Genomic DNA, 12,725 nt, shown 5'->3' on the forward strand with positions numbered 1-12,725 from the left:
TTCATCCCAGCATGCAACAGGTCTAATATCAGGTCTCTAGGCCGCTTAGTTATTCACAAGAAGTTGTTTAAAGGATTTTAGCCTATTTGACCCCTGTGACCTTGAATGAAGGTCAAGGTCATTTATTTGAACAAACTTGGTAGCCCTTCATCCCAGCATCCTACAGGCCAAATATCAGTACCCTGGGCCTTCTGGTTCTTGAGAAGAAGTTGTTTAAAGATTTTAGCCTTTTTGACCCTCGTGACCTTGAATGAAGGTCAAGGTCATTTATTTGAACAAACTTGGTAGCCCTTCATCCCAGCATGCCACAGGCCTAATATCAGGTCTCTAGGCCTCTTAGTTATTCACAAGAAGTTGTTTAAAGGATTTTAGCCTATTTGACCCCTGTGACCTTGAATGAAGGTCAAGGTCATTTATTTGAACAAACTTGGTAGCCCTTCATCCCAGCATCCTACAGGGCAAATATCAGTACCCTGGGCCTTCTGGTTCTTGAGAAGAAGTTGTTTAAAGATTTTAGCCTTTTTGACCCCTGTGACCTTGAATGAAGGTCAAGGTCATTCATTTGAACAAACTTGGTAGCCCTCCATCCCAGCAACCTACAGGCCAAATATGAGTACCCTGGGCCTTCCGGTTATTGAGAAGAAGTCGTTTGAATAAAAAGTTTACGCACGGCGCACGGCGGACGGCGCACGGCGCACGGCGCACGACGACGGACGGTGCATGATGACAATAGGTCATCCTGACCCTTCGGGTCAGAAGACCTAAAAAAACCACAAGAGGTGGACATCAATGATAAATAATTTTATTTCAAATGATGAAAACATTGAGTTGAGAAACAGATGTTGAATAATTCTGTTTCAAAACATGAATAATTCCATTTTAAATGATGAATACATATAATTCAGTTTTAGATGTTGAATAATTCTGTTTCAAGCTATGCTTAATTCCATTTCAATTGATGAATACACATAATTCAGTTTTAGATATTGAATAAATCTGTTTCAAGCTATGCTTAATTCTATTTCAAATGATGAATACATGTAATTCAGTTTAAGATATTGAATAATTCTGTTTCAAAACATGAATAATTCCATTTTAAATGATGAATACACATAATTCAGTCTTAGATGTTGAATTATTCTGTTTCAAACTATGGATAATTCCATTTCAGATGAGAAATAAAATGAGAATTGTGTCCCCTACTTGAAATGAATAATTCTGTTAGGATAATGAAACAATCTGTTTCAAATGTCATGATGAATGATTATGTCTCTGATGATGAATAATTCCAATTTGAATAATGAGTAATACGAATCCAAATGACGAATAATTCTGTTTCTGATGATAATGAAAGGTTCCATTACCAATGAAAAGTTTTGCTTCACATGATGAATAATTCTGTTTCCGGCTTTGAATTTCTCTTTTATCGAAGATGAATACATGTACAAACAAGAAACTTCCATCTTCAAAAGCAGTACCAGAATGCTTCAAGCAATGTCACGAATAATATAACAGCATGATTACAATGAACATTTATATACATAAAATATAATGATATACTCTTTTCAAACGTAACAAACATATTCATATTTAACAGAAACTGGAACCATGTCGTCCAGACCAGAACTGATCCAGTCAGCCCCTCGCTAACATTGGCCATACACTCAAATAAATGTTACTATCTGTTTTCGGCTTTTGCAAGATCTGCTAAAAAGTATTGGTTACCTTGAACAAGTGACTATAACCAACCAGTACTTTCAGTTTGCTCAAAATAAGACACAAATACCAAAGCAGAAAAAAATAAAACTAGGGCACATGTATGTGTCTTGACCCATCACTTCTCTTCTATCATCTAAGATGATAATTCTAAGTAGAGTAACTATCATAATAGCAAAACATCTAAATTCATGTACAATTGGACCATAAGGCTTGAGGTTGTCAGAGTTAGAACATTTTTTAAAACAAAAAGTCCCTTGTTTGCTCTACCGAGTACCCCTGGCATTGCTGTATAGAATCTGAAAACATATTTATATATAGTGATTGGCATTAGCTTTAAATGGTCTCTGTGTAAAAATAACAGCTCTTTATCCCAGCATTCTTTACAATATATATACCACCTCTTTGGACACTTTGTTGTTTTCGAAAACAAAGTTTACAGAATTTAACATATCTGAACAATATAACTATGAATGAAGATCAGTCATTCATCGCAACTAGAAAATATTTTTGATAGTTAATAAGTAATTCACAATGATAAAAAGATTTTAATTGTTTAAGACAAAGAAAAGACAACAGGTCACTCTGGACAAAAGTTTTAAAACACAATAGATTAGCCAAGACTTGCTAGCCTGATATGACAGGTGATTCTTACAAGACACTATTCCTATAGAACACCTTTTACTTTGAAAGCTCTGTTCTACGTCCTATCATTGTACAAGTCCTGTTATATCTTACATTGTACATATGTACAAGTTAAGAAAGGTTCTTTAACTTCTGTAATGTTTTCCTATGGGGAATTTTAAGCAAAGGAATTTCTTATTGTTAAGGATTATCATGAAACTGAGCCTATTAATGTTACACATAACTATACTTCAGTCATTAATCTCAGTTCTAAGTAAAACTCCTACCTGTACTGTCCAATCTGATTAAAATGCAGATCCTTATACCCACTCTGTTATATAAAGGATCTGACAATATCCCATAGGAGCTAGGTCACGTCCAGATGACCTTTATACCACATGGTCTTCATATACCAGTAAGATACATTTTCTACACACTGTCACATCCATTGAAAACGATATTTTGTCCCAGTATACATATACAATTAAGTTTATTGTGCTCTTTGGGCGAGATGACTACGTAAACCAAAATAATTCTGACAGTTTTTTCAAACTATTTCGTCCCTGAAATTCACTGTCTAAATTTTGCAATTTGATTGGCTATTTTCAAAGTTCACCTGGACATGACCCCTAATGGGATTTTCTCAGATCCTCTTATCAAACGTAGTGATAATAAGGATCTGTATTTTAATCAGATTGTGTACTGTCATGGCTGTGACACCAAACACACTATACAACATCAGGGCCTACACCAAACACACTATACAACATCAGGGCCTCACATGTTGTAGTGAAGCAACCACAAGCTACTACAAATTAAAAATGTCTCCTGGTTCTAAAATATGGCAATAAAACTACAAATATCCATACATCTGATGAAGTGACTGATTGTTAATATGGAATACTGTATATCATAATGTGTGTATGATAAGTATTAGCACAGCATTTAGTTATACCAAGTCACAGATCAAACATGCCAATAAAAATCAGTATCATTAAAACAATAAAGAAAACTTCCACAAACATTTTGTTCCAGGTCAGAACCAACCAGATCATGTGTATTTGTTTGGAATTGTTTAACTTTTCACTTTGCTGAATATAATCTTGAATTTAAAGCAGATTTATCCAAAAGAAAATCCTTTTCTTTTCAAATTTTGTTGCCTTGAAATATTACACTTTCTCCAAACAGTTAAAATTGCATGCATTTTATCTTTTATCTGACATAGTTGCAGGGGAAGAGTCCAGTTTGACCCGTTCTTGTGTTTCTGCCTTTAGACCACGATTCCTGCACCTCCTTTTCAAGTACTTCTAATATGTCACCCTTACTGAATGTCAGCTCGTCGTCATCATCCGGTGTGAAATCATACAAACAGGTGACCTGGTAACCAAATCAAAACACTATTTTACATTTTACCTCAAACAATGATCTTATAGACAGTTTTTCAGAATTCTACTTCACAAATGAACATTCTCTTTAAATTCATCCAAGCTGTCTATGCAATCAAAACGATTTTCAGAGTTGTGATGGTTAACAAATTTTCTATTAGGTTCTTCCAGACGGATTTCTAGCAATATACCCTGAAATGCAGTAAGAGCCGCCATGATACATCTAGACCTCACACAATACAAAAGGTATTGGTGACTCCAGGAACTCAATATTGCTATCACTTTCACTGTTATGAATAAATTGTGCACATTGTTAAGATACTTCATACACTATTAGCCCTGTTTGAGTTACAGTAAGTTACATAAAAACTTAAAATTCACAAAGAAAATCAGAACATAAGTAAGTTCATTAACCGAAGATGTTTTCCTCAACTTCTGTAATGCTATGCTATGAACTTACTATGCAATTACCAGTACTATTAACGTACTTCAGTGTAAAATACACAAAAGTTTATTAACAGCATTAACAAGAATGCTACATACCTTTTCCAGCGTCTTTTTCACAGGCCTCTGAAATGACAACACATTAAGAGATAGAGGCGGTGATAAGACAAATCTAAGATGATAACAATTCCAGAAAATCTTTTTAATCATCAATTAACTACTTTATTATTTTATTCAGCATTTATCAATCTGTTTGTAGAGTGAACATAGTGGTTTAGTGGTTATCATTTCTAGGACCACTATCCCTAGGTTGCACATTCAAAACCTATTGCGGTATTGTCAAGAGACCCATGTGCAGTTTATTGCACTATGCTATATTTGATAAGTATAATGTAGCATGGGTCTCCTATGATGTCGTTAGGCCGGTGCCAGGTATTGTATTTCGAATGTTAGCTATATAATCAATATACAAAGTTTCATTAAGCTCAGATCATATTTATTTAAGTTATCATGTTCACAAGATTCAATAATTATAATTGCAAAGGGCAATAACTCTGTAAGTTTTAATTGAATCAAGCTGATTTTCAAATTCGTTCGAGGTCTTTCCAATGTTAGTCTGCATACAAAGTTTCATTATAAGCATGGTGCATATTTACTTAAGTTATCATGTTCACAATATTCAATAATTAAAATTGCAAAGGGCAATAACTCTGTCAGTTACGATCAAATCAGGTCGATTTTCTAATTTTCCAAGATCTCTCCCATGTTAGTCTACATACAAAGTTTCATTAAGCTCGGTGAGTATTTACTCAATTTATCGAATTCACAAGGTTCTATAATATTTTTCGTGCAAAGGGCAATAACTCCATAAATTAACTTCCAATCAAGCTGATTTTCAAACTCGTCCGAGATCTTTTCAGTGTTAGTCTACATACAAAGTTTCATTAAGCTCGTTTTAAATTTACTTATGTTATCATGTTCACAAGGTCTAATATCAATTATTAATGTAATGGACAATAACTCTGTAAATTACGATCAAATCAAGCTGATTTTCATATACCTACAAGATATTTCCAATGTTAGTCTTCATACAAAATTTCATTAAGCTCGGTTCATATTTACTGAAGTTATCGTATTCACAATGAAATGTTAACGCTCGAAGCAAGATGCACGACGACGGACAAAAGACAATCGCAATAGGTCACCATGACCTATGGTCAGGTGACCTAATAAAAACTTCATTTTTATACACATAATGCATATGCATATGGATGGAAAGGTCTGTTAACCTTTTCAGTATTTTTTTTTTCAAATGCATTATGTGAATATAAAGTTTTTATTTCAGTTTTAATGCTGCTGTACATATGGACATTCATCAGTTCATGAAATACCTAGTGTATAAATGGATGATAGAAAAGCAGAACAAATTAGCCTATGATGAGATTTGGTGTTTTGGTGTATATATATTATACAAATGTCCAATACATATGGTACCATTGTTACAAGAAGACAATTAGACAGCATATTTATATGTAGGGAAGTTTTGATATTTATTTATTTGCTACATAATCTTCACAAGATTGTTTACCTGTTGTTGTTGCTGCTGCGAACCCTGTAATTTAGAAAAACAAATCTTTTATATAGAGTTTTATTACACATTTACTCCGAAATCTTTCTATGTACTTCTTGGGGTATGGTAAAGTTAGTAATAAAAATAACAACATACATGTTATTTTAAAACTAATACAATACTACACGAGTCTGTCAAGTTGATAGGAATATATCCCTTAACCTGGACAGAGATATCAGACGAGTACATTTGTCTATCTCTATTTTACCCAGAAAACAGTCTACATGCACAGAACAAATAGGCCTATATGATATCACCACTAAGTCACTTCTAACATTCCAAAACAACACATCAATGTTGCCGTTCATTTATGCATTAATGCCAACAGTAAATACATTTACATCAAAAAACAAACAGGTTAGAAGAAAACTAAACAATTATCCCCTTAATTAATAGAATCTTACATGGGTCTGTCATGTGGACAGGGATATCTCAACCCTAGTGAAAGATTTTGGCTTGTCAATCCGAGGCTTTCCGAGGGATGACAACAGTTACAATAATGTTCCTACAGTTGCAATGAATTATGTTGGTAACAGTGTAAGGATCAAGTGCTATCTGGAATACACCTGATGTTAATACTTTGACCCATACATTCTGGTCCATACATACCTCTGCTTTTTCCTTCAGTATAATGGTTTCAGTCCGGCTAACAGAGGCCTGTTTGTGATATTGAATTAGCTTGTTGATTGAGGGAAATTTAACAACCCACAAGAAGAATTTTCCCGTTCCATCTCGTAAAACTTTAAAATGTTGTATTTTGTCAGCAAATCTGAACAAAAAATTACAATATAGATTTTCAATACTTTATATAAATTTCATAACATATAATTAATATCAGACATTTTCATATCATTGATTTTTTGCATTAAACTTTATGCATTTTGTGAAATGATTCATTGGTGATTTCATACTTAATAAATAATATAAAAATTACGATGAAAGTTTTACTGAAAAGATGAAATAATATCTCTCCATACAATAATGAAAATATCAAATGAATTTAAACTATCTATATGAAAATCATTTTTGTCATTTAGGTCGTTGAAATGATAAATTCCCACAATATTTATACCAATATTTATTTCACTTCCTGCTGTGTTTAACCATCAATAGAAGACAAAGAAGTGTGTTGCAAAGTGTTTTTCAGTTGCTGTAAATAAACTTTTTTTGGTGTGCTATTAATTTTTTTCAATGTATTTTGCGGGTGATAGGAAATTGATAAATTATTTATTGGGAAATTATTTCAAACACAAATAGACTCATCAGTGTCTAAATCGTTGGAAATAAGTCCTCAAGCAGAAATGTGAAATTACTAGTAAGTCACCACAAAAATAAAATGGTTTACAATGCAACAGGACCGTCAAAAATGGGATTACACGTATTTAAAATACATATATTATGGTTATAAAACTTAATATACTACATTTTCCCCAACTGATCAATGTAATATTGTGCTACAGTTAAGATTAACAGGTATACCATGTACATGTATATAAAAGTTATAGATACATGTATAGGCTATGAACAAATAAAACCTTGTCTACAGGTATATATATGTTATTTTCTTTATTTCAATAATTCATTCAAAATAAAAACATAACTAACTTACTTGATGGACATGGAGAAATCTCCTGGAGTACTTTCACTTGTCCTTAGAAGAAAGTTCTCTTCATCAAAATTTAATCCTAGTAGATATTTCTCTGCATCTTTTCTTGTAATTTTTCCTTTGTACCAACTAAAAAAATCCAAGGAAATGTTAAAGATGTTACCTTGTCAAGTCCAAAACTTAGCATTTGGAATGAAATGGCTATAATTTTATAGCTGTGCTTATAGACAATTGTATGTATTTTTTTAAAACTAACTACAAAAAGCATTAGGTCCTATTGTATGATATCTTTAACAACACAGAAGACCAGATATTTTAGCATATGAATTAAGTTAATTGAACAATTCTTTTTTATCTTTCAGAACGGTGCCTTCAGAACCATATGCATCTAAAGCTAAATAAGCATTATCCATGTATTGTGACAGTAAGATTGGAAAGCTATTTACTTTAAAACCTTTTATATTTTTATTGTTTTGCGATTAAATAGCTAAAATTTCAGTGCAGAGGATAAAAATATATGGAGCTAGATAGGGTTGCCCTGACTACAACCTCGTGAATGATGACAGATTCCCCCCTCCCCTGAATAATTAATAAATTGCAACACTGACATTTGAAACACACTTAAGGTTTTTATTATGAATTGTGTTTCATCATCCTGTACATATATATTGTGAAGTGTTAAAGATAAATTGTAATTACTATTTCAAGTGATTTTGTCGTGATTAATTTGTAGAAAAAGGTAACAAATGGTGTAAGAAGTAAGATTCTCCAGATTACACATAATTATATAAAAAGTTACATCTGGTGTCCAGAAGTGAGATTAGTCTGTAGTAATCGGTTGTAAAAACATGACACACATATGTACACACTTTAGAAATTATAAAACATACAAAATTGTTGGATCTCCATAAAAATGTGTGATATATATACATGTTAATTATAATCCTATTTTCAGATTTTCAGAGGAACTGAAGTAATTATAAAAACCTATGCCTTAAAATATCAAACAAAGGGCCATAAAATAGGTTGCTTCAAAGTGCACTTCCAGAAAACGTTTTACGTCAGAGTCAAAAAGCATATCAAGTGTGAATAAGATCAGCTGTCTGTGGAAAATTTTCTGTTTAGGGTTACATTGGCAAAAAAAATAGGGTGGGTTGGTCAGGATTTTTTTATTATTTTTTTTTAAGTATCTTTCACCCTAAAGAACCGGAGTCTGGGGTCGAAATCCTGACTTTTACTCTCTTTTTTTGGAGAAAAGTGGAAAAGAAAAAAATTAGGGTCGGAGGTAAAAATGAGGGGTCGGTCGAGTAAACTCAGACATTTTTCTATTGGCCTTGTTTGAAAAGTTTACAGATGGCATATGCCGGACTGCGCACAGTGGACGACTCAGAAGAAGCTCAAGCAGGATGTCCTTAAATACTATAAAGTAAACAGTTTCATGAAACTTCATCATTATTGTATAGTCTGTTTCATAATTAATTGTAGGAGCATATCTCCAGACAATGTCATTCCAAAATGATGCTTTTTGATGTATCAATATTTGAAAGAACTTATAAAAAAGACTAGTCATTTGTAAAACAATTTTGTGAACAACTATTTTCATTTTGATTTTACCAATATCATGAAGATATCTGATACATACTCATGTGGAGGCATTTTAATATAGTTAGATGGAACCACTCCTTTTCTGTCTGGGTCATTTGCATGTTCAGCAACAAACCAGTTGTCATCAGTATGTTTATCCATGATCTGAAAATTGACGCAAAACTGTGTTATTTCATTTATCGTTTGCATAATTTAAACATGACACAATTCAGTATGTATAATTACCCTTTTCTGATTAACCTTTGACAAATTATGCAAAGGTTAATAAGACATCAAAAAGAACATTATATATCTGTTATATATGTAGGTGTGTAACAGGAGAGATTATATTTAAAATACAGTAGCCAGACCCCAACTCAATCGCGGTACCTTCAACACTAGTTTAGTCAGATATGCTACTGATTGAGCTTCCTGGTCACCAATGATTGTTCCAGTTCTGCTACTCCTTCCTGTTATTTCAAAGTCTCATCCGGCCCCTTGAAGACATAAAATACTCTTATACCACCACTGTGGGTATTTAGTTGGATTTAGTAGGATGTTCTACCCTTCAGCTACCTGGCACGGCACCATAAAACTTTCTCAGACAGAATTTTTTACTCAAGTCTATGTATAAAATCATATACTTAGTAAACAAGAATTCCATGGAAGTGGATGTGTTGCCTGCAAAGCATCACCAAAATTTAATTATTTACAGTTGAAAATATTGTCAATAATTAGGTGAAGTTATCAAGTCCGGTAACTGTTGCAAATATTGATGGATTTTGACCAGTATCAAACCACTCTGAGATCTATTGATATAAAGCAATACACCAAATTGGGTTGAAATTGGACAATAACTATTTAAGCGGACACCATTGATTTATCTTTTTTGACGATTTTAAAGTCCTGTAACTCTTGCAAATATTGACGGATTTTGACCATTTATCGAAATCATCCGAGATCACATTGATATAAAACAATATACCAAATTTTGTTGAAATCGGACAATAAATATTTAAGTTATCAAGCGGGAACCATGGATTTATCTGTTTTGACAATGCTAAAGTCCTGTAACTCTTACAAATATTGATGGATTTTGACCATTATCGAACTCATCAGAGATATCATTCATTGACATAAAACAATATACGAAATTTGGTTGAAAATGGACAATAAATAAGTTATCGCGCGGAAACCAAGGATTTATTTGTTTTTAATATGTTAATGTCCCCTAACTCTTGCAAATATCAACAGATTTTTACCATTATCAAACTCCACCGGGATCACATTGATATAAAGCAATGTACCAAATTTGGTTGAAATTGGACAATAAATACTAAAGTTATCGCACGGAAACCATTTTCCGGACGCCGCCATTGCCTAGCAGGCGACACAAAAATCAGTCTGAGAACACAGGTGCATGCGTATATGATATAATTTCATTACTTGGTGAAGTTTCACATAAGGCTAAACCTCCATATTTAAACTTCTTTCATTAGTAATTTGCATACGTACATATTTATTAAATACATATCTAGTCCATGGAATCAATGAGACGTCTGTAACGTATACCTTGCATTGGAATTTTATTGACCCTTTGAAGTTTATATGTTTTTCTTATATTCAAGCTTATTTGACATTTTTAATACTGTATATTTCATACTAGAATTAATGTGTTATTTGGTACTCAATTTCTTATTTTAGATTTTCTGATAATAATGAGAGAATGGTTAAAACTGCTATTTGCATTCAGATTAAATTATCAAGCTACTTTTTACATATGGCTTTAGAGAAAGGCTAACTTCTACATTCACTACCTATTATTCAATTTTGTTAGTTGACAGGTCTTCGTCAGTTCGTGACATTTCAGGAAGTTTGAATATTGTATGGTTTGTAGCACATTTACATCTAAAGTGTCTGGTTTGATATGAGGGAAAACCTTATACAAAACATCAAAACATTTTGTTTCTGACTTACAAGCAGCTCATCGCCCTCTTTGAAAGTTAATTCATCTGAATTTGTAGCATCGAATTTGTATATCGCCTTAGCTTCCATTTTGGAAATTCCAAAGCCGGAAGTAAAATAACAAAACAAGGGCGATAATCAATACGTTAATAAATATCAAAGTACTGAAAGTACTTATCACATTTTATGGTACAACAATCCCATCTACATCTAGTAGATTCTACCTCGACCTACTTCGTCGTGTTGAAGATTATGTCGATATAATATGGAAAGGTGTGCATGCACAGGAAAATGAAAAATATCTATTTAATAGAGAGAAGAGAGGTATGATTTAAAACAGTCTAACGTCAGATATTTTGATGATGCAAGATCTTGAGGAAGTGCATTCCGGTCTTGGATAGTGCGGGAAAAGAAAGAGTGTTTACGAGAGTCTGTTTAGACTGGCCACCAGTCTCTAGAATATTTAAAAAAAACTCACTAAAATTTGGCTTGATTATTTTTGTTAAACTAGGGGGAGATAATCTAGTAGAGAACTCTGCTGAGAAAGTCTTATCAACAACTTAGGGTCTGGTGGCCAGTCTAGAGTCTGTTCTGCAGTAAGAGATTTGGTATACTATAGGATGTGAGTGTCGAGTGGGCGTAACGCTGTCTTCATTTCCATACCATGATGTACTTTTAATCCATTTTGGCCTTTGGCTCGAGCACTATTCCATCCCTCGACAATACTCAGTATCAGGCAATAGAAATATGTGTTTCTTTAAAACGATATTCAGTTTCATGAACATTGACAGTAGATTAATATAAAGTATGAGAGAGCTGTCTTCTGTAGAAAATTAACATTTTCTTCCGTCCTCGCACACAAAAGCCTGTCCGCCATTTTATGTCTTGGTCGCGATCGAACCACAACGTTATAATGACAGACAATGCAATTGTGACGTCACAAAATATTTACGTTCAATTTCGCGCCATTCAGTCAAGAATGGGATTATGGTCCTATAATTCCCTCAGGATTGCAGACAAATTGAATAACGTGCGTTATTCCCCAAGAAGACAATCTAATGCTTATATTTTCATTTTGTGGTAATGCATACTGTTATCGTTATTACCAAATCAAATTCCCCGCTGCCCCCGTCAGAGGAGCATCTGCTTGTGACGTACCTCTGAAGTACCTCCGATGTCATAAGAACTATATAAGTCTATTGATGGAAATAAACATAAAAGCATCAGTATACTTCCAACATTGTTGTCAATATGTTCTATCTTTAGGATATTCAACATTTTAAAATCATAGCAACACACAATATTGTGTTGCAACTAACATATAATAATTGGTGTTTTCATTCAAGTAGCATGCAAGTACGCACAAAAAATGCGCATTGCGTCATTACGTCATGACGTCGTTCAGAACGACGTCACAATACATGTTAAACATATTATTACAGCAACGGGATTTATGGGAGAATTATGATCTCATAAATTCCCTTTTGGTTGGTAAGGTTAAATACTGTCAGTCCCGAGCAAATGGAAATATTAAGCATTACATTGCCTTCTTGGGTGATTTATGGTCCTAACATGCGTTATTCAATTTGTCTGTAATCCTGGGAGAATTATAGGACCACAAATTCCCCAAGAAGGCAATTAAATGCTTATATTTCCGTTTCTGTTATATTTAAGCCTAGCTGTAATGTACACTGTTATTGATATAACCAAGTCAATTTCCCCGCTGCCCCCGTCAGTGAAGCCTACTCTCGTGACGTCATAAGTACTTTCG

General features: G+C 33.3%; 1 protein-coding gene across 1 annotated transcript; it reads right to left on the minus strand.

Annotated features, from left to right (window-relative positions):
- Positions 1 to 786: 786 nt before the first annotated feature.
- LOC138323055 (growth factor receptor-bound protein 2-like) lies at positions 787 to 11,067 on the minus strand. Its single transcript, XM_069267382.1, has 7 exons — positions 10,967 to 11,067; positions 9,048 to 9,154; positions 7,409 to 7,534; positions 6,409 to 6,568; positions 5,758 to 5,781; positions 4,269 to 4,295; positions 787 to 3,717 (listed from the first exon to the last, which is right to left on the minus strand). Exons 1-7 carry the CDS (start codon positions 11,042 to 11,044, stop codon positions 3,553 to 3,555), a joined length of 687 nt encoding a protein of 228 aa, XP_069123483.1. The 5' UTR covers positions 11,045 to 11,067; the 3' UTR covers positions 787 to 3,552.
- Between the last annotated feature and the right edge of the window lie 1,658 nt (positions 11,068 to 12,725).

Source organism: Argopecten irradians, chromosome 5 (genome assembly GCF_041381155.1).
Source record: "Argopecten irradians isolate NY chromosome 5, Ai_NY, whole genome shotgun sequence".
In the NCBI taxonomy this organism is placed as follows: Eukaryota; Metazoa; Mollusca; class Bivalvia; order Pectinida; family Pectinidae; genus Argopecten; species Argopecten irradians.

Coding starts and splice junctions, on each gene's coding strand:
- LOC138323055 (XM_069267382.1), bottom strand. CDS start 11,044: ATGGAAGCTAAGGCGATATACAAATTCGATGCTACAAATTCAGATGAA. Junction 5,782..6,408: donor TACTGAAGGAAAAAGCAGAG/GTATGTATGGAC, acceptor TCTAAATTACAG/GGTTCGCAGCAGCAACAACA. Junction 3,718..4,268: donor TGAAAAAGACGCTGGAAAAG/GTATGTAGCATT, acceptor TTTGGTTACCAG/GTCACCTGTTTGTATGATTT.